General features: G+C 40.9%; 2 protein-coding genes across 3 annotated transcripts; one reads left to right on the forward strand and one right to left on the reverse strand.

The window, feature by feature from the left end:
• The first annotated feature begins 360 nt into the window (after positions 1-360).
• Positions 361-8074, forward strand: cep15 (centrosomal protein 15). 2 transcript variants are annotated; one of them, XM_014133450.2, is made up of 4 exons: positions 361-492; positions 6148-6266; positions 6443-6511; positions 6701-8074. In XM_014133450.2, exons 2-4 carry the CDS (start codon positions 6174-6176, stop codon positions 6890-6892), a joined length of 354 nt encoding a protein of 117 aa, XP_013988925.1. In that variant the 5' UTR covers positions 361-492; positions 6148-6173; the 3' UTR covers positions 6893-8074. The 2 variants fall into 2 exon arrangements, with proteins under 2 accessions (XP_013988925.1, XP_013988922.1); XM_014133447.2 differs by having other exon boundaries at positions 372-492; positions 6143-6266.
• Positions 8075-17358: 9284 nt separating this feature from the next.
• fezf2 (FEZ family zinc finger 2) lies at positions 17359-20954 on the reverse strand. The gene is made up of 5 exons (XM_014133446.2): positions 20750-20954; positions 19643-20484; positions 19204-19338; positions 18950-19082; positions 17359-18223 (listed from the first exon to the last, which is right to left on the reverse strand). Exons 2-5 carry the CDS (start codon positions 20426-20428, stop codon positions 17961-17963), a joined length of 1317 nt encoding a protein of 438 aa, XP_013988921.1. The 5' UTR covers positions 20429-20484; positions 20750-20954; the 3' UTR covers positions 17359-17960.
• Between the last annotated feature and the right edge of the window lie 1120 nt (positions 20955-22074).

Here is a 22074-nt window from a genome sequence, read left to right on the forward strand (position 1 = left end):
GGGATCCTGAGAGGAGTGGTTTGAGTAGTATATCTGTACCAGTACAGAGAGAGAGGCCAACAAGTGATATATGTTTCAGTAAGAATGGATTTTTAGCATTGATAGCAAGTCGCAGAAAATTGAGGTTGTGGTGGCAGCTGCAGCGAAGTAGTTGGGTGTGCGAGACTTGACATCAGAAGAGTTACAGGGTGTGTTAAGTGGTGATGTCCCATCCTTTCAGGTTGTTGGCATGAGGTATGACTAAATAGATTTAAATAGTGGAGTAGGGTGTTTGTTATTTTAATTTTCTTTATATAATTTTTTTTGTGAGTGTGGTGTTAGATTAGGGAGTTGTACTCCAGTCTAGTAGGTGGCGGTAATGCAACATATTGGATGCCAACCGCCGTTTTACCTCATCGAAGAAGGTCAGCAGTGTCTATCTCTTTCTAGTTAAATTAGCAGAATGACATCTCCATTTGAAGAAGTTGAACTGAACAAGAAACACGAAGAAATGTGAGCTATTGTCCAGTTAAACATTTTTAGGGAAATGTTGACCATTAGTAACGTGTCGTCAAGGTTAGCTAACGCTAGTGCTTGTTGTCTAACATTAGCTCAGTCAGAACCATGTGACGTTAACGGGGAATGGAAACACTATGATTTAGAACGCCAGCTAACTGTAAAAAAAATGGCGGAATTTCCAGAGTAACTCTGAGTCTATTACAGAGAATGAAATTATGTTAGTTAGGGAGCCAATAAACCTACTAAAGCCGTTAATGTTTGAGCCGATCGTTGCCCCAGATCAGAGTTCGTTCTCGTGGCAGTAACAATACATACAAAACACCTCAGCTAGAGAGTTGGCGTAGCCGAACACAAACTGGTGTGAGTGGGGATGCTGCCAGATAATGGCTGGAGAATGAGGTGTGTGTAGTAGAGAGATGGTTGCGATACAGCACAAAATCCCAGCCGACGGTGGCTGCGTTACATCCAGTCTGAGGTTCCTGTCAATCTGTCTGGATGGCAATGTATTTATTGGACGTGTCACTAATCCTTATGAAGGACTTCCTGGCAGAAGAGGTGCTCGACCAGTCAGCAGCCGATATGCCAGTTAAATAATTGGTGAAATGCGGCTTGATTATAAATTAAGGTTTATCCGTGGTGGGTAGGTGCTCAATATATATAATCAGTATCATATAATACTTATCATTAGCGCTGTTTGGCGCAATGGTAACATATTTGCCTTTTGATTAGACGACCAGAGTTCGAATCGCAGACAGCATCATGATTCATGAAATTTCATTCTAACCAATAATGGGTAGTGCTCATTATGAATACATTGTGATTTCGTTTCGGTATCATTCTATCTTTTCTTATGATTTTGTTTGCAGAGCATTAAGGCTGTCAGTTTATCACCAGTTCACCCTATGGGCACAAGGGAAAATTACATGCTGACTACACCGTTCGCGTCGCCTGCGCAAGCGGTGCAAAATAAATGTACACATACATGTTATTCAATCATTGCACTCTCACTGCTCGTGAGCGCTTAAATATAACTTTGTTCTATTTGTGACTCTCAATGCACTGCAAGTTCTGCCTCTCCCATCTAATTGGAGAAAGATGAACTGAGGTCCACACTCCAGTCGGTTGTGGTAATGCACCTAAAGTTGGTTGCCAACCTCCATATAAAATCCAAATAATAATAAGGTTGAAGGAAGGAGGCGAGATGACTAGAAACAAATTCGGTTGAGCATTTTATCTTTGGATTAATTGTCGGAGTAGAGGACCTTGTGCATTTCAGTTAAAATAACAACCCAATGTTTATATCCCTTGACAAATTCGCTAGCAATAGCAAGCTAGCTATTAATGCTTTTCGCCCTGTCCCCAAATTAATATAATTGGTTCAGTTTTTGATATTTCAACCTGCGTGTCCTGATCACGTCAGGTGTGGGTGGACAAAGTCAACTTGCGTGCGATGGCGCACAAGTGCGTGCAATCTGGTCAGCATGTTAGACGAGGTGTATGGCGGCTCATCCCTGTGTGTGTCGTTTCTTCCATAAGGCGCGGATACCCAGAAGCAAAGGCATTTACATAGGGTTTGAATAAAACCAGTTCATTCGTAAATCTAGCTTGCTGTAATTTTTAAGACATTTTATTTAACTAGGCAAGTCAGTTAAGAACAAATTCTTATTTACAATGACGGCCACCTCTGGTCTCTTGGCCCTCCCACGCTGACATAGACCTAATGCCTGCACCTTATGTAATTATAGTATTAGTTAGCTTGTCCACTATAACAGGTTCAAGCGTAACCAGATGAACTTGCTTTGAAGATAAAACTACTTTCAACCCGCACTAATCCCACGTCCCTGACTTCAACAAGCTTTGGCTGCCATCTTTTGGAAGGAATGGTAACTACACCGGGCAGCTAGTTGGCAGAGTCAAAGTAGACTTTAATAATATATGCCATTTAGCAGACGCCTTTATCCAAAGCGAACTGGGTGGAAACAGATCATAGAGACAGGATTACAAATTTGATATCATGAATGGTCAGTCCTTGCATCTATAGCACTGCCTATGAATTTGAGAGTGGTTACATTTCTCCAGCTGCATCCCTTAGCATTTTACCAAAAGAGGAGCAGGGAGTCCCTTTGTTATTGTTTCTATTGCCACTTTAAGAAGTTAAGATGCAGATGAAATACACACCAAAGTATGTTACAGATACTATATGTCCCATCACTCTGACAGTTAGTGAATACACAGCATTCAGCACAGCAAACAATCAATCAATGAAATGTATTTTACAAAATACCTTTTTACATCAAAATAATAACCACAGTGGTTATAGAGGGTGCAACAGTTCAACACCTCAGGAGCAAATGTCAGTTGGCTTTTCATAGGTTGAGAGAGAGGGAGTCGAAACAGCAGGACCGGGACAAGGTCGCACACCCATTGAAACGGGTAAATAGAAATCAGTGGAAAAACAGTTCCACTCTGATTCCCTTTATGGATGGGTGTATCTTTGAATTCGCTGTTGAATGGCCTGCTCCTTCTCTACTTTCAGAACACCAGCCCCCTCCCCTAAAGTGATCGATAGTATATCTTGGCTCGCACTGTGATGATGTGATTCTGAGCTCTCAGGTTCATACAGTGAGTTATGGTCTTCACTGATCTCACTCTCCGTCAGCTCCATCTGTGGCGTATAGGGGCAGGACTCGGTTATATACTGATGGTCGTGAGCGCTATCTAGCTGGGCCCCGAGCGCTTTAGTGATGGTCCCGGTGGACCTCTTCTCCACCGCAGCACAGGAACACTGGCACCCAGGGGTCAGTTTTGCATGCTGTACTAACCCTTCTTTCCTGTTTGGCATGCTGTACTAACCCTTCTTTCCTGTTTGGCATGCTGCACTAACCCTTCTTTCCTGTTTGGCATGCTGTACTAACCCTTCTTTCCTGTTTGGCATGCTGTACTAACCCTTCTTTCCTGTTTGGCATGCTGTACTAACCCTTCTTTCCTGTTTGGCATGCTGTACTAACCCTTCTTTCCTGTTTGGCATGCTGTACTAACCCTTCTTTCCTGTTTGGCATGCTGTACTAACCCTTCTTTCCTGTTTGGCATGCTGTACTAACCCTTCTTTCCTGTTTGGCATGCTGCACTAACCCTTCTTTCCTGTTTGGCATGCTGTACTAACCCTTCTTTCCTGTTGGTAGAAAACAATTAAGGCATCTGTTAGGCTATAGTTATATTCAAGAATCACTGCATATACTTGAAATAAACAATAGCCTTAGAAATAACATGGATTTGCATGTACCTCCTCTGCCTCCTTCAGTCTCCTCCAGGATGAAAACCATCCTGTCATCCTGAAAACAAACATGTTTTGTTAAGACAACTGAACCCAAATATATTAGTTGGCATTAACAAGCTACCTGTCTTGTATGCTTTGTCAACACACACAGCCAATACAGGGACATTTATTTTTCAGCAAACATTAGCTATGTCAACTTCACCGGAACCGGTGCGAGATATTGCTTTTAAAACATACCTCAATCCAGGAATGAGAAATGTATTACAGTACTTGACTATCTGAGGTGGAAGCTAGCTACAGTAACTACCTAATAACGGGTATACGGAGAAACTGTGTTGCAGTTGAGTTGCTTGCTAACGTTGTTTGCTGGGGGGTGTTACACGAAACACTTCCGATGCAATTAGCTAGTTACCTTCATCTAGAGTTGCAACAAAGTTGTTCAGTGTCTAACGCTAGCCTAGTCAACAACAGTCATGACCGTTAACGTTACCTCAGGCTCCATTACATTGACTCGCGGAACCTCCTCCGTTCAGTCGCTTTTGCTTGACTCTGAAGTCAGCGGTGTTGATGATGGTCGGTCGGTAACCCCTACAACATAACCCTCAATTTTAAATGGAGGCGCAAGCAGAGGGCTTCAACATAGGCCTATGACTCCTTTCCATTCGGAAACTCCCGGTTGCCGCATCGCAAGTGCCCTTCATCGTGAAGTCTGCCTCTGCAAAGTGCTGTCTACAGATCCTGCTAGCTCAAGCTGGCACGTCCTTCCTCTTCAGGACATGGAGCCACTTCTTCAAAAGTTGTGGGTCCTCCGGCAGCCGATGGTAGCTTACCGAGGGATTTTTTTGGAGCCAATTCCTACAGCCTGGCGCTATACAGTTCATGTTTGAATTACTATTTGTTGTTGCCATCGATTCACTCTTCGCACGAAAACGTAATATGGTAAATGTAGCTAATGCTAACTAGCTGATTAAAAAAGCCTGCAGATCCGAGCCGCTTGCTTACAGCTGGACTATGGTCTGACAGCATTCCTGTTTACACTGAGTACACAAAACATTTGGAACACCTGCTTTTTCCATGACATAGACTGACCAGGTGAAAGCTATTATCCCTTATTGATGTCACTTGTTAATACCGCAAAGGAATTTTTAAGCTTTGAGAGAATTGAGACATGGATTGTGAATGTGTGCCATTCAGAGGGTGAATGGGTAAGACAAGATTTGTGCCTTTTGAACAGGGTATGGTAGTAGGTGTCAGATGCACTGGTTTGAGTGTGTCAAGAACTGCAGTGCTGTTGGGTCTTTAACGCTCAACAGTTTCCTGTGTGTATCAAGAATGGTCCACCACCCAAAGGAAATCTAGCCAACTTAACACATCTGTGGGAAGCATTGGAGTCAACATGGGCCAGCATCCATGTGAAACGCTTTCGACACCTTGTACGGTCCATGCCTCGACGAATTGAGGCTGTTCTGAGGGCAAAAGGGGGTGCAACTCAATATTAGTAAGATGTTCCTAATGTTTTGTACACTCAGTGTATAATAAGACACCGCGGAACCGGTGCGAGATATTGCTTTTAAAACATACCTCAATCCAGGGATGAGAAATGCGGTATACTCCGAATTGTCCCATTTATCCCAACTGTTACAACAAGAAGATTGAGCAACTGCTCGTTTTTAATTAAACTGACATTTTTGGCCTCATGGTAGCTAGCAGTAGCAACAGCAGCCATTATGAAATGGTGCGTCATGTTGAACATTAACAGAGCTGATTGGCTGACACTGCCATTCCAAAACGGCTGCTGCGGCTTCTGCTACCTAGCATGAGGAGGAAAAGGACCGTTTTCTGGAAAAACTAGCAGTCGTTCAATGTTCTTGTTGTAACAGACCGTGCAAGGCGTCGAAAGTGTTCCACAGGGATGCCGGCCCATGATTGAGGTACGTTTTCTGAGCCATATCTTGCGCCGGCTCCTCGTGTCATAATATACACAGGAATGATGTCCGACCCTAGTGCAGCTGTAAGCAAGCTGATCGGATCTGCTGGCTAGCTGATAATGGCATGTTCAAGAGCATTAAAACTGTGATGTATCATGGGTAAATTGTGACTGATCTACAAATAATATTAAGTAGTTATTTGTGATGCAAGGTGATTTGTAGATCAGTCAGTCAGCAGTCGCCTGCACTGTCGGCTGCAATGTCAAACTTTAGCTGGCCCCCTGAGTTTGTTTAAAATGTCATAAGTGGCTTTGGCTTGCTGAATATCCAGAACAAAAGTATAGGTAGCTCAATTTAGCTCTACTTGAATAACATGCAGAGCCTAAAGCTCATTTTCACATGGAAGCATAGCTAAGGAAGTCATCCATGTTGTGTCAAGTCTAGGGAAGAGGGCTGTGCTCCTTCAGCAGATGGAGAGTCGATATGAGCAACAGAAGAGCAAGAGGAGGCAGCAGGTGAAGCTGTCACAAGCTGCACATGAGAGAAACGCCCAGCTCCTCCAGGTATGAATCTACCAAGTGCCTCTCAGACCTGCTGCTAGGTTCTCTACTTGAATGTACACGTTCAGTGCATGCCTTTTATTGTGCATGTTGATGAGGCTGGTATACTGTAGGCTTTGAAGGCCATGTGTAAAGGAGTAGCTGAATTTGTGATAGGCTGATCCTTTCTCCAAATACAGGACTTGCAGAAAATGGAGAATTGTCTCAGAACAAGAAAATTCCCACACCCTGACATCCTCAGTTTGGAGGTAAGGGTCTCTTAGTAACAACAAATTAACAATACATGCCCTCTCTGAAGATTGCCTTTCCTCGCCTAATTTTCAATGGGAGCTATTCTGAGTTGTGTTGCAGCTTGACCCTACTATACCTGATAATCAAGTACAGTCAGGGGGTCACACGTTGTTGACACAGGCCGCTGTACTGTTGTCTTGTTCCAGACTCGTTACTGGGCATCAGTTGAGGAGAAGATCCCAGAATGGGAGCGTTTCCTCCTGGGTAAGGGCCCACATCCTAGCAGTGACCCTAGCAGAACACCTAAACAACGAAAACAGAAAACTACACCCAGAGACCATGTCCCCACACAAGATGGGGCTCTGCCTCCTCGTCCTATACTGAAACATGTCAAATGACCTGAAGTGGACAATCTGGCTTTTGACTTAATCTTATGTGATCAACATGGAGTGAAGGAGAAACTAAAATCAGTTGACACTGTAGATTGAGGTTATTGTGAGTGTCTGAGGTAAATGCTCTTTTTTTATATAGGCCATATTGAGTCTCATATGGGCTGTTTTCCTATGAGAATAACAGTATTCTTAGCACCAACATTATTGAGTAGGCATCATGTTGATTTCCATTGTGTTTACACTGCAGATCCTTTTTGTGCTCAGCCATTTTGATGTCTCAGGGTGAAGCTCAGATTTAGCCTATTACCCCTCAGTCTACAGAATTGCTGCTCTTGATTGCAATGTTTACAAGCAATGCTCACACTTTCAGTGTGATGGTATTGCCTGTAACACTTTATGGTAATCCCATCCCATCAGAATTCTATTTGAAACAAAGAATATGGTGTCTTTGAATTCATGGCTCATATCTGCCCACTAGGGGGAGGTAGCCCCATAGATTTGGATAACAAAGGCAAATTCCTTCAGTTACTTAGACTCAGGTCATTCACTTCATCTGTCACTCAGCAATGATTTAATCAAATTTGCTTTTATTTATTTGCATGTATTGTCTGTATACTAGTTATGTTTTTTTCTTATGTGTTAATTAAAGCACTTTTTTTTGTTCATGTACTGTGTAATATCTATTAGGCGTAACAAGCAATGTACATATGTAACCAATAAAGTGTTTTATTCACATTCTTCATCTATATATTCCATTCACTGCAAATGTAGTTTTTTCCCTAATAAATCATTATAGTTTAGCTTGTTAGTCCATTAAAAAGCATGAGCTGACACACACCTAACTTTGTTGAGTTGACTAACAGATAATAAACTATACAAATAAAATGTTGCACATGATATACACACTCAACAATTCAATATGTTCCTCCATTAAAATGTTAGCGTATAACTTATTTCTAACATTTTTTTTTTTACATGTATTAACCCATCCACCACCCCCCACACTTCATCACACAGTATACAGTGCCTTCAGAAAGTTTTCACAACCCTTTTTCCACATTTTGTCTTAGCCTGAATTTAAAATTGATTCAATTGAGATTTTGTGTCGCTGGCTTACACATCATACCCCATATCAAAGTGAAATGATGTTTTTAGAAATGTTTACAATTTAATAAAAAATGAACATCTGAAATGCCTTGAGTCAATAAGTATTCACCCACTTTGTTATAGTAAGCCTAAATAAGTTCAGGAGTAAAAATGTACTTAACAAGTCACATAAGTTGCATGGACTTTCTCTGTGTGGAATAATTGTGTTTAACAGGATTTTTGAATGTCTACCTCATCTCTGTACCCCCAAACATGAAATTCTGTGTAAGGTCCTCAGTCGAGCAGTGAATTTCAATCACAGATTCAACTACAAAGACCAGGGAGGTTTTCCAATGCCTCACATAGAAGGGCACCTGTTGGCAGATGGGTACAAAAAAAAGCAGACATTGAATATCCCTTTGAGCATGGTGAAGTTATTACTTACACTTTGGATGGTGTATCAATACACCCAGCCGCTACAAGGATATAGGCATCCTTCCTAACTCAGTTGCCAGAGAGGAAGGAAACTGCTCAGGGATGACACCATGAGGCCAATGGTGAATTTAAAACAGTAACAGAATTTAATGGCTCTGATAGGAGAAAACTGAGGATGGATCAACAACATTGTAGTTACTCAATACTAACCGAAATTGCAGAGTTATTAACAGAAGGAAGCCTGTACAGAATAAAAGTATTCCAAAATATGCGCCATGTTTGCAATAAGGCACTAAGGTAAAAATGCAAAAAATCTGGCAAAGAAATTAACCTGATGTCCTGAATACAAAGCATTATGTTTGGGGCAAATCGAACACAACACATCACTGAGTACCACTCTTCATATTTTAAAGCATGGTGGTGACTGCATCATGTTATGGGTATGCTTGTCATCAGCAAGGATTAGAAGGAGTTTTTGTGAGACAAAAAAACAGAATAGAGCTAAGCACAGGCAACATCCTAGCGCAAAACCTGGTTATCTGCTTTCCAACAGGCACTGGGAGACAAATCCACCTTTCATCAGGACAATAACCTAAAACTCAAGGCCAAATATACATCTGGAGTTGCTTTCCAAGACGACAGTGAATGTTCCTGAATGGCCTAGATACATTTTTGACTTAAATCGGCATGAAAATCTATGGCAAGACTTGAAAATGGCTGTCTATTAATGATCAACAACCAAATTAACAGAGCTTATAATAATGTGCAAATATTGTACAATCCCGGTGTGCAAAGCTCCTTAGAGACTTACCCAGAAAGACCTACATCTGTAATTGCTGCTTAGGGTGATTCTAACATGTATTCACTCGGGGGTGTGAATACTTATGTAAATTATATATTTATGTATTTAATTTGAAATAATTTTGCCAAAATGTCCAAAATCATGTTTTCACTTAGTCATTATGAGGTATTGAGAATTCTGGCTGTAACACGACTAAGTCAAGGGGTATGAATACTTTCTGAAGGCACTGTATGTTGTGCATTAGGAGGTTAAATATATTAGCCTAAGCCATTGAGCTGTTCTCTGGAATGTCTCTAAACCATGAAATAGTTATTGAAGAGTCCTCTTTATATTTGAGCTACAATGTGATTGTGCCGTCTTTATTAAACAAAGCCTCCAGAAGGACTTTCTGTGTCCGCGATAATAGTTTTTTTTAAATTGTCCCTTTATTCAAGGGTAGCCTGAGGTCAGCCAGTTACCATATGTTCATAATACTCCATAGATATTTGTGTAAAATGAGCCATTCATTTCTGCAGGTCCATTAGGCTTGCATAAACTCTGCTGTGTTTCTCAAGACATGTTTATTTATTTATTTTGTGGGGGGAGGGGGGGGGGATCTGTTTGTTAGGTAGTTGGTATCACCGGTCAGAAAGCGTTATTGCTAGTAAAGTTAGAATGTCTGTCTGTGTTTTCTTGGGTTATTTTACCATTATACAGTAGACCATATTCAGTATGATAAATGGTCCTATTTATGGGGTTACAAATTGGTCATAGTGTTACAAATTGTTTCCCCCAACATAATTGAGACTTCAGTTCAGATATTTTCAGGTAAGACACAGGCCGTAGGGACAGTGTTAAGGAGCTGCTGTGTGGATAATGAGAGGGTACACGGGACAAAATGTGAGCTCTGATGAAGGTGGACATCTGTCTCACTGTTAAACGGGATGCAAAAATGCAGCGAGCCTTTCCACCTGCTTTCTGACTGTCAAACCAGCACAAACCACCCCTCTGCCCTCCCTCCACCTCCCTCGTTCTTCCTTCTCTCATTCCCTCTCTGTGGCAGAGATGGCATCCCTGATCCAACCTAATTGCGATGATCAAACCTGCACTGGGTTGACGCGGAGTGGCGGCTTGACAAACGCAATCATCCGGATGGCCTGCGTTGAAGTGGCCATGGTTGGCAGCTGCCCTGGCTCCTCAGATGGGACCCGATCCTGCCCCCAAGGTCAGGCAGGCACCAGTCGCCATGGAGGGGGGCTAATGGGGGATGGTGGTCGTGTGAGGGGTGGATGTGGGTGAAGGTTTAAGGAGGGGCAACGAGGGTGAGTGAGGGCAGGGGGACAGGCAGCAAATTATCTAAAAGGATTTTGAAGAGCACGATCTGGAGCCCTTCCAAATGACTAGATTCACATTATGTATTCTAATGGTGAAAGCCCTGAGGTGGATTAGCTACGGACACCACAGTCCCGTCACGCCCCCGGCTGGCAGACCAGGCCCTTGTTACCAGGCCCTGCCAGCCAGTCCCAGCCGTGACAACCCTCCCTGAGTCCCCTGACCCCCATTACCCCACAGACACCTGGGTTAAAGCCAACCTCTCAAATTCAGCTACAGGATTAGCAGCAGACAGAGGAGGCTAGGAGGTGACCCTCTCCATCTCTAATAGCATATGCATTTAAAACCGTATGATTACATGATTTGGGGTGTCTATTGAGAGCATGCTGAGAGCCTCCTGAGAAGCACAATAACTGGTTAGCTGTCGACTTCAATTGATTGGATAATGGATGATTGCATGTTGTATTTTATTGAATAATGTGCTGCAAGTGTAGTGAGCGCTGCACAACAAAACTACAATTTTGGCATAATTTTGTTTTGTTTTTCTATTCTTTTAGAACATTTTATTATGTGATAGAAGTGAAGACACATATCACATTTTTTAAAGTACACTTTCTTTTTAAATTGACGTACAGTATTTAAAAATAAATCAACGTTAAAATGCTGTTTCTTGAAATAACATGGGGCTCTATACTGTACAATGTACTCCCATAGTATTCCTTATCACTCCTTTGATCATGTCATGTCAGCTCTGGCTAAGTGCATGTCCTGCCAGCCAGGCCTGTGCCTACTGTATCGGCTAAGAGAGGAGTTGACTGTGTTGTTCATGTTGTGGTGGATTAAAGACAAGTCTACATGTGGCACACTAAAAGGAAGTAACACTGGCCTTAAGGGAGCGCCACACTGTTCGGTATTGACTGGCCAAGCTTAAGTATAGTGTTTCCTCCTAAATGGACCTGAGGTTTTTTGTGTCAACATAATCATATACCTCACTGCACTTCACTGGCTCTCTGTACTCCTTACAAAGAAAGCTTTCGGCACATACTTTTTTAATTGTAGTGCACTTAAACACAAATGTCTTTCATATACTGGAGCTTGTCTGGGATTTTTTTTTATTATTATTAGACTATTTCTGCTGTACTGCTGGGAACTCCTGCAGTGTTTTTTTCCCCTTTTCAAATGCATACTTACATACTTACATTGTGCTTCTTGTTTTCAGCTCTTTTTCCACAAGCCTACCGGTGAGGTAAGTGAAGTTAGAACGTATTTGAGTTGAGGGTATGTCTCTTAGTTTGTGAGAGAGTGGATTTTGTTGTTTTTTTCCTTTTCAATATTGATACTATGGAGGAAAGAATGCATTCACAGTATGTCCTGAACAACATTTTGGACATACAGAATATGTATTTTTATCACATACAGTTGAAGTCGGAGGTTTACATACACTTAGGTTGGAGTCATTAAAATTCGTTTTTCAACCACTCCACAAATTTCTTGTTAACAAACTATAGTTTTGGCAAGTCAGTTAGGACACCTAATTTCTGCATGACACAAGTAATTTATCCAACAATTGTTTCCAGACAGATTATTTCACGTATAATTCACTGTATCACAATTCCAGTGGGTCAGAAGTTGACATACACTAAATTGACTGTGCCTTTAAACAGCTTGGAAAATTCCAGAAAATGATGCCATGGTTTTAAAAGCTTCTGATAGGCTAATTGACATCATTTGAGTCAATTTGAGGTGTACCTGTGGATGTATTTGAAAGCCTACCTTCAAACTCAGTGCCTCTTCGCTTGACATCATGGGAAAATGAAAATAAATCAGCCAAGACCTCAAAAAACAATTGTAGACCCCCACAAGTCTGGTTCATCCTTGGGAGCAATTTCCAAACACCTGAAGGTACCACGTTCATCTGTACAAACAATAGTGCGCAAGTATAAACACCATGGGATCACACAGCCGTCATACCGCTGAGGAAGGAGATGCGTTCTGTCTCCTAGAGATGAACGTACTTTGTTGCGAAAAGTGCAAATCAATCGCAGAACAACAGCAAAGGACCTTGTGAAGATGCTGGAGAAAACAGGTACAAAAGTATCTATATCCACAGTAAAACGAGTCATATATCGACATAACCTGAAAGGTCGCTCAGCAAGGAAGAAGCCACTGCTCCAAAACTGCCATAAAAAAGCCAGACTATGGTTTACAACTGCACATGGGGACAAAGATCGTACTTTTTGGAGAAATATAATAATATGTTTGGAGGAAAAAGGGGGATGCTTGCAAGCCGAAGAACACCATCGCAATCGTAAAGCACGGGGGTTGCAGCATCATGTTGTGGGGGTGCTTTGCTGCAGGAGGGACTGGTGCACTTCACAAAATAGATGGCGTCATGAGGAAGGAAAATGATGTGGATATATTGAAGCAACATCTCAAGGCATCAGTCAGGAAGTTAAAGCTTGGTTGCAAATGGGTCTTCCAAATGGACAATGACCCCAAGCATACTTCCAAAGTTGGTGCAAAATGGCTTAAGGACAAAAAAGTCAAGGTATTGGAGTGGCCATCACAAAGCCCTGACCTCAATCCCCATAGAATTTTTTTGGGCCAGAACTGAAAAAGCGTGTGCAAGCAAGGAGGCCTACAAACCTGACTCAGTTACACCAGCTCTGTCAGTAGGAATGGGCCAAAATTCACCCAATTTATTGTGGGAAGCTTGTGGAAGGCTACCCGAAGCGTTTGACCCAAGTTAAACAATTTAAAGGCAATTCTACCAAATACTAATTGAGTGTATGTAAACTTCTGACCCACTGGGAATGTGAATAAATAAATAAAAGCTGAAATAAATCATTCTCTCTACTATTATTCTGACAGTGGTAATGGTAATCCTAACTGACCTAAAACATTTTTTTTTTTACAAGGATTAAATGTCAGGAATTGTGAAAAACTGAGTTTAAATGTATTTGGCTAAGGTGTATGTAAACTTCCGACTTCAACTGTATCTTCTATCTTATGAAAAATAATTACATTTGAATTGCTGGGATCAATCTCTATTGTATTAATGGAAGTCACATAAAGTGAATTAGTTTTACCGGTGTTCAGTCCTTCCATCTTCTTACCAGTGCCAACCAACTGGTGAGAATGCTCATCCTAATTTGACAACTTGTAGGATCTCATTATAAGGGGCCTTATTTGTGTGAATGGACGCTGTGGTTCTGGAGTAGTATGTCATTAGCACTTCTGGGTAAGCACAGCAGTAGTGGACATTTCTCAGCAGGGCCAGACCAGGTCAAAGGGATTAGCACCGGACATCCCAGAATTAGTGATCCTGACCAACAATGAAAGACTGATTTAATTCCACAAAAATAGAGCTCAGTCTTGGCAGGGTGTGATGGAGAACATTACTCATGTATTAGTCACTTATTTATCTAGTTATAGAAATGTGTTGATATTCAGTTGTATTCTTGTCTATTAATTCTGTATTGTTTATCTATTTAATTGTTTTTGACAGTGGCCAACATTAGTATTTACTCATGATTCCTCATGGACACCAATCTCATTGCTGTCAGTGCAGTGAGAGGCTGAGGCTGGAAATGTGGAGCAGATTGTTTGGGGTTTAGGATTCTCTAATCCTCCCAGAGACAGAGGTGAAAGGAGTGGGCAAGGGGACAGAGGGTCTCCTTCAGCTCCTTGGCCCAGGGCTCTGAGGGCAGGCGGACGGACTGGTCCTGGGCAGAGGTCAATCTAAGGAGACTGACAGACAGTGATGTGATTCCAGTAGGGCAGAGCCGGCACATGGCTCCTACAAGCCCAGCACCCACAGGCCTCTAAGCCACAAAGCACCTTCTACCACCCGTGTCCTTGACAAGCCAAGGCGGATCCAATAAAGGAAGTGTGCATGTGGGTACATTTACATTGTGTAAATGTATAGAAGGATTTTAATTAGATTTGGTGGGGAAAGTGTTAACTAGTTTTGTCAAGGAATTTGTATCACTTGAATATCACAGTCCTGTCATCATGTTATGGTGTGTATTTATTTTACTTTTTTTATTGTATTTGATTTACTTGTAATTAATGTATAGTGTGATTATTGTGTAGGCCTACATAATGCACACTCCAATTTGCTGGTGTAATATGCTAGGCTAATGCACCCCAAAAATATATTTAGAAAATCCAAGATCCTAACGAGGTGTTTGAAACCAAATGTGGATTACATTTTGTTTTTTATTATTATTTCGTATAGATTTTTATTTATTTTTTACAATAGAATGTCTCATAATATTCAATGACTTTCGTGGTGTCATGTATACATACACATGTATGTTACAATCCTATCATTTTCCAGAGTCGAGTACCCACTGCATATTTTGAGCAGCTACAACAATATTATTGCTGACTGCCCTTTTGGACATTATTAAGAAGTTTCCAGAACACCATGTAGTTGGCTGGCTGATTCCATCTTTTCAACACCATTCTCCAGGAATAGATCCAAGGACTTCGCCCGATGCTCATTAACTTCCCTCTTGGCATTTTAGAATGCGCCTAGTGAGTTCTTTGTGTCAAGAGCCAATGCTTCTTCTAACTCGGGGCGCAACCAGCCTGTGCTCTCCTCCAGCAGCGAAATAAATTGCTTTCCAAAATGTTGGTAAGGGTTGGTTTAATTAGAATTTCATTTGGGATAAACGGGGGAAACACATGTAGTTAACATTTGGTGGACTTAATTGGTCCTTTTCTCTCCTCTCAGCCCTTAAAAATCGCTGAAGCTACTCCTGTTAATCTCCCAATCAATTGAATTGGCCAAACAAAAGTCTTGCTCTTCTTTTCTTCCTGTCTCAGCCGAGCCTTTTGTGACTTGTAAATGCATCAATTTTGGTTGATCCTGGTCGTGTAGATGTACTCAATTGTTGACAGTTGATTAATGCGCTCTTGTGTTGGTAATCTCTCTCGCTGTTTTACATGTGCACGCAGTAATGAGCTCCGTTGTCAATTAACGTGTTTCTAGAAGCGAAGCTGGTTGCTCTGATGCGTGAGAGGTATGTGCAGAGAAAAGGGCAACGCTGCTGCCTTTAGGTTGTTTACTCCAGTCCCCAGCAATCTTTTCTCCGGCTTTGGACAAGACGGAGACTCTTGTGCATAGCCCTGACGCGTTTCTACACACAAACATTTATTTTGAGAAACTCGCACCATTCGCATTTCCCCATCTATAGACTATTCCCTAACAAAGATGGATGAATGGATACTGAAATTCAATGTAGGCTGAGTTGTAAAGATTGTTTATACAAAACAAACCAAACCTGTTGTTATAAGACGTAAAAACAAGTACCATTGGCAACACTGTGATGATTATTCGGCCCATCAACCCAATATGGTTGTAGGTGTGGACATGTTCCAGATTGTCCGTGCGAGGGGATACCAACTTGATAGCGTTGCCTATTGTTTAATTGGGCATAAATAACCCCGTGATATTCTAGCTGTTATGTTTGTGTTGGAATTTGATTATGATATTTTTCTGCATATGCTAAACCCCTACCCGCAACTCATTGACTGTAGTCAATTAAACTGTATTATTGGATGAGGCTTTGGAATGTTTGTATAGAATAATTGCCTATAGTCTATCCTACGTAGGCTACGAATTAAAATATGAGAATAATTAGGCCTAACGAAAGTACATTTGAGAATATTTTTTATTCTTCTAATAGAACAGTTAAAGCATACACTTAATAACATTTTAGACGCAATGTGACGTGGCTATCTTGAATTTCTATTGAAAACTCCGTACCCTAAACTGGAATTACGCACAATCTGTGTCTGGCACTACACATGAGTGCTCAAATTACGCTCAATGTTCAACGCCAACAAATACGGGTAGAGTGTGAAATATATAAATATCATGCCTAGAGCATATATGTTGAACAATAATGTGAGCCTTTAGAGATATATAAAAGTATTGGTCGATGTGATAACAGCAAAATAGAATTTAACTGACAATATAACAATAAGGGTTTTGGAAAAAACACACTAGTTGGTATATTCTGGTCTTTGAAGCAGCTTTTATGTGAACTAGCAGGACCAGGGTGGACCAGAGGTGAACAGACCATTCAACTGGTTATATTAGCCTTCTAACCGGTCCCTGGGCATGGTGCATAATTATTAAACGTTATAATTGGTAGACCGAGATTTGTGAGCACGCGCCCGTCTCTCGTCAGAATTTCTGTTAGCCCGCAAGGATAATATTGTTCCAGGAGCCGTGTGCAGAATACGTTATCCTTTATTAAAGTTGGACAGAGGTGGATGATATGGCCCAAGTGCTCTATTATTCATATTCTGATGAACACGTATATGCGCGGAAGCCTACCATCGAGGGCGTTTAGCTGATTAATGTAATTCGTATTCAAGAGTCCATGTTATATCTGATGATTTGTGCCATTACACGGAAGTCAAGTGTAGCATCATCAGACTTGTCTCTTTGTCTGGCAAAAAGTGCTTCAACTGAATTTATAGCTACCAATTTAAAGTGGAGGTGTATGATGCTACACGGGCCTACTTCTCCCAACCAAGTAACAGGAGTCATGTATTATTGGCGTATAAACCCAGACTAGCCCACACACTGGTGCTAGTAAAACATCTGGATATTTGAGAGGATGAAATGGCCTATAGGCTTATCAGACGGATCACTGTCTTCGCAACTGGTTGGTTGGCATAGGCTACATGTAGCTTGATTTGAAAGAAGGCTGAAATATCAATACAATTCCGTTCTGATATGTTATAGGCCTTTTCAAATAATTGACTAACCTACTCCTATATAAATTTAGAGTAAGCATATTTTTCTCAAAAACTTAAACGTTTTCCATAACATTTTATTTACGATACACTTTTTATTTCCTATTAACAAATGGCAACAGTTGAAATTGTTAAACATCCAATTTTATGAATAAGTTATGTTGATGTATAAAACATTTTATCCACATATAGGTTACAATTTAGTTGTATGTAGCCTACATTCTAATGTATAAAAATGCGCCCAAGGTAAAACACTTTTAAATAACATTTTATTTTCATATTATTTACAATTCGATTTTCACACGTTATGCAATAGAATAAAAACAACACGTCCTCCTGAATTTCCCCATGGGTTGAGCAAATAGTAATTTTCTTCTTAAATGTTTATAACATTAATTCATTCACGGTCAGATTTACTGCACTGCTGCAAAAGTGTAAAAATTCCCATTCTCATTATTATAATTTTAAAATCGAATAAAACCTAAAACACAAATTTGCTTTTCATCAGGCTATCAAGTCGTCCCAATGTTTAATTTTTATGCTTTATAGTTTCCCTTCTTTTAACAATTGTATTTGATGTTTTCATCACTCACTGAATACTGGCGAGGCATAATAACCTGTCAATTTAAGTGTGAAGGAGACTGTCCAAATCCAATGGAAAAATCAGCTTACGGGTCCCCTGGAAGAATCGGTTGCCACAGATATAGGCCTACATGAGTTATTGTCGTGCAATTTCCTTATGTGTTTTTTCAGGTCAAAGTTTCTGCAGAAGCCTTTCCCGCAGGTTCCGCACGTGAAGGGCTTTTTGTCGTTGTGCGTGTGCATGTGAAAGGTTAGGTTGTAGACCTGATGGAAGGCCTTGTTACAGATGGAACACTTGTACTGTTTCTCTCCGCTGTGCGTCAATTTGTGGTTCTTGTAATTTCCTGAAATTGGGAAATGCAATTAATAAAGATTAGCATCGCGAATAAAATGAACAGCATACACGAAAGGGAACACATTTAGCTCCTTTTTTCTCCTCAAGGTCAACAGTTCACAATTAAGTTACTCTCCACAAAGGCGCTCCATTCTACAGCCTTCATTAATCAGCGCTTTGCATGTCGAAGTCAAGAAGTTGTCAAACTTTGTCAAAATCAAACGCAAAAGCAACTGAAAACGGTTGGATTATAAACCAGAGAAAGGTCTGTCTCTTGACCCGTGGCGAATTTAAGAGTCTTGTGTGGAGAGTTAGTTAGTGTAAAGTGACATGTCCGATTTAAATTGACGCTTCAACATCATCAGAGGGCAGCACTGGGTATCAATTTTACCAATAATATGGATAGGCCTCTAAATATTGGGAAATGTCTGCCTTTGCTGTTACTTTTGGATGTAATCTAGGCTACATTATCATTATGTTATAACTGGCATATATCATTACCACCATCATATAGCCTAGTTATTGTTATAAAAACATGCTTTCTTATTCATATTTGTCTAGGATATTAATTTCATGAATTTTTAATGCAGGCTGAAAATAATATGATCTGGATTATTTTATTATGATTCTCTGGTGTTATATTAATCTCAAAACATATAGTCTAGGCTAAAACCTATAATGCGTGTGGAGGACGTATCCTGAATATTTTGACCAAGGTTTAAATAGTGATAATTACCTTTCTGATGAAATCCTTTCCCACAGAATTCGCAGACGAAAGGTTTGTACCCGGCATGGATCCGTATGTGAGTGTTCAGCGTCGAACTTCTGTTGAACGCCTTGCCACACTGGTTGCATTTATGAGGCTTTTCCTGATAAAGAAATACAAAATATATAAATTATTATTATTTGTAAGCAATCCTAGAGTGAGTTTATAATATAGTCATATATAACTAATATAGTTGTTGACGAGTGAAATATGATATGTTTCACCTGTGTGTGGATGATTTTGTGTCTGCACAACGTGCTGGCCTGACGGAATCCTTTCCCGCACACTTTACACACGAACGGCCTCGCGCCTGTGTGCACTGGCATGTGTCGTGTCAAATTATAATGAGCATTGAACACCTGCAGAAGCAAACAAACAATCTCGTTTTCACTTTTATTGTATTTCATTTGTGAGATATTTTGATAATGAGAAATAAACATGTCAGCTTCAATTTAATGTCCAAGTAAATAGGGTATGCCTATTCTAATCTGCTGCACAAAACATTTACAATAACTGATAATGCGTTATTGTCTATAGGCCTACATGTTTTTTTTAAGGAAATGTAAGTGATTTGCAAAGCAAATAATAAACAAACAAAACGAACAATAACACTTGCATCGTTATTATTTTTTACCATTCGTTTAACTGAATGAAATGCTTTACCTTTCCACACACTTCGCAGGTGAAGTTTTTGGGTTTCCCGTCCGTCGAGCTGTTGTGCTTGCTGTGCGCTTTCACTCCATTTTTCTCCGAGCTCAGGCTATGGTTCTCCTTCACTATCTGGTCGAGCTGGCCAGGGAGATGCTCCTTGTGTGGGTACTGAGGTGTCGGAAACTTTTCGGTGGAAGCGCTGGCGAGTTTGGCGTTCTCCAGCAGTAGCAGTTTCTGGTGCGCACTGAGAGACGCTTGGGCTTGTGAGTTGGCCAGGGCCGAGGAAAACAAGTGTCCGCTTAGCAGCTCAGACTGGTGATAAGCAGAGTCCAGGTAGTTGAAATAATAAAGAGAGCCGTTGGTGGGCATCGCCACTGCCTGGTGGATGACTTGGGGTTTTATCACCCTCCCCGGTAATAAAGAGTGCTTCAACCCCGAGTCAATTTTGCCACACATCCCGCAGTTGGCTTTGCACATCGCCGCAGAAGTGCATAGTGTTCCTCTGAAATTAGCTTTCCAAAATTCGGAGTAGTTCATCAACGCCTTGGCTTGTAAATCGTAGCTAAAAGGTTGTAGGGGGATCATGCACGGTATAGGTGAGCAGAGCCCCAGCATCTTCATTCCCTCTGAAGACTCCACTACTCGCCGCTCATCCAAACGGCCTTTTGGTTCAGAGGTCTTGGACATGATCCGTTCAATGGAGAAGGCCAGCGCCTTTGGTGCGGCGGACACGCCGTTCCTACCACCATCGAGTCGTGGGCAAGACATCGCCGTTCCCATAGGGAGAGAACTTGACATGTTGTGTACCGAACTTGGTGTGAGCAGCAGCCGACCAGCCGTCCTGTCCTCGCCTCCTGAATTCCAGAGAAGACCGGACGCACATCAGTTTAATAAGGACCTTGGTATTACAATCTCACACATTTGCATTCAAATGGGCATCCCTGGAACAATAGCGTCCAGGGGTACCAGATTAATGCTCATTAGTACACACAAACTTAACAGAACATTACAGAGCTCGTTAAGGAAAATAAAAAGGCAAAAAGCAGTGAGTTAATTCCTATTCAACACCTCTGAGAATCTGATAGCAAATTTAGCGTCAGAGTCAATGTTGAAGTTTACCTTTTTGTAAAGCGACGACAGATGTATTCGGAGATAGCAGCGTGACTGCTCTGTCACATTTTGGAAGCGGACGTCTTCATCAGCGCGAGATCACTGTCTCTTGCGTTTAGCTACATCACATGGACTAGCTCATATCAAGGGTGACAAGGAAACGCCATCACCAGCCCTGCCCCTTCTCCCGCCGCCCACTTATATACTGCCATGGGGTGGTATGCATGGCAGTTATTACAGATGATTATTTATGTCTCCATCCTCAAATACTCTGCTTATACCACCAGCCATTCTCTAATCGAATAACTATGATTTAGTCTACTCCTTTCTCAAAAAAAAGAAAAGATGAGGGCCATTTGATCATGTTAATTTGAACAATGTGTTTGTTATTGTTTGTAGGCTACATGTTATTATTATTATTATTATTATTAGGCTATTATTATTGTTGTTGGTAGTATTATTTGTTTGTTGCTGATTGTTGTTGACAACACTACTGTTTTTAGTAAATAGGCCTAGCATTCGCATTGTATTCGATTTATTTCAGGCTACCGTGTTTTGAATTGGAATATCTGTAAATATTAGGCTAAGTAGTGAATAAGATCATAGAACACATTTTCTGATTGTACTGTATGCTTCTAATTAGTAAAATTCACAATTTATCAGTCCTTCAGAGGTTGTTTAACTTGAATAACAATAATAATTTTTTGTCCTCCGGTTTGACCAGACAAACTTTTCATTGTGTTGCTAATCCTTGGAGATGGAATCGTTTTTTTCCAAGCTGGTTTATTACTATTTGTATAATTGTGAAGGTCCAGTTTCCACCTGTTTAAAGAGCAGATTGCAATAGCAGAACCTCCCTCGGATCCTATTAAACGTTTTTCCTCCACCTATTCAGAAGAACCAATTTTCCAGAGCGATTCAGAGCTCAGCTCAGCCCCGAAAAAAACTGCTCTTTCACTTTTAGCTACTAAAGCACTGCGTGGAACCTGGTTTTGTGTTTTTCTGAAATAAAAGAACGGATTAAGGGGGAAGAAAAGACTTAGCTTGGCCAGAGGTAGACCTTTAAATAAAAAGAGCTCTTTTTAAACCAGTATAAAAAGTTTGCTGGAATCCAGAGTTTTGTGTGCTTGTTACAATGACCAGTTGCCCTCTCTTCTTTTTTTCATAAGGACCAGCTTAAATTCATTTGTTTGCAGACGATTTTACCTGAGACGCACAACAAATGACTACAAAAATAGATTCCAAAAGAACTTTGCAAGTTCACACACACAACCGTGCATTATGGTTTTCTTTAGGCCTATTATTGGTTTGACAACGCATTGTTGATGTTTGTT

Source organism: Salmo salar, chromosome ssa12, assembly GCF_905237065.1.
Source record: "Salmo salar chromosome ssa12, Ssal_v3.1, whole genome shotgun sequence".
Lineage (NCBI taxonomy): Eukaryota > Metazoa > Chordata > Actinopteri > Salmoniformes > Salmonidae > Salmo > Salmo salar.

What these genes read in the sequence shown, in the direction of transcription:
- cep15 (XM_014133447.2), top strand. Translation starts at nt 443, where the DNA reads ATGACATCTCCATTTGAAGAAGTTGAACTGAACAAGAAACACGAAGAA. An exon ending in GAAACGCCCAGCTCCTCCAG is followed by an intron (nt 6,267 to 6,442) that starts GTATGAATCTAC and finishes CTCCAAATACAG; the next exon opens with GACTTGCAGAAAATGGAGAA. An exon ending in CTGACATCCTCAGTTTGGAG is followed by an intron (nt 6,512 to 6,700) that starts GTAAGGGTCTCT and finishes GTCTTGTTCCAG; the next exon opens with ACTCGTTACTGGGCATCAGT.
- fezf2 (XM_014133446.2), bottom strand. Translation starts at nt 20,428, where the DNA reads ATGTCAAGTTCTCTCCCTATGGGAACGGCGATGTCTTGCCCACGACTC. An exon ending in CCTGCGAAGTGTGTGGAAAG is followed by an intron (nt 19,339 to 19,642) that starts GTAAAGCATTTC and finishes TTGCTTCTGCAG; the next exon opens with GTGTTCAATGCTCATTATAA. An exon ending in ACAAAATCATCCACACACAG is followed by an intron (nt 19,083 to 19,203) that starts GTGAAACATATC and finishes TTTCTTTATCAG; the next exon opens with GAAAAGCCTCATAAATGCAA.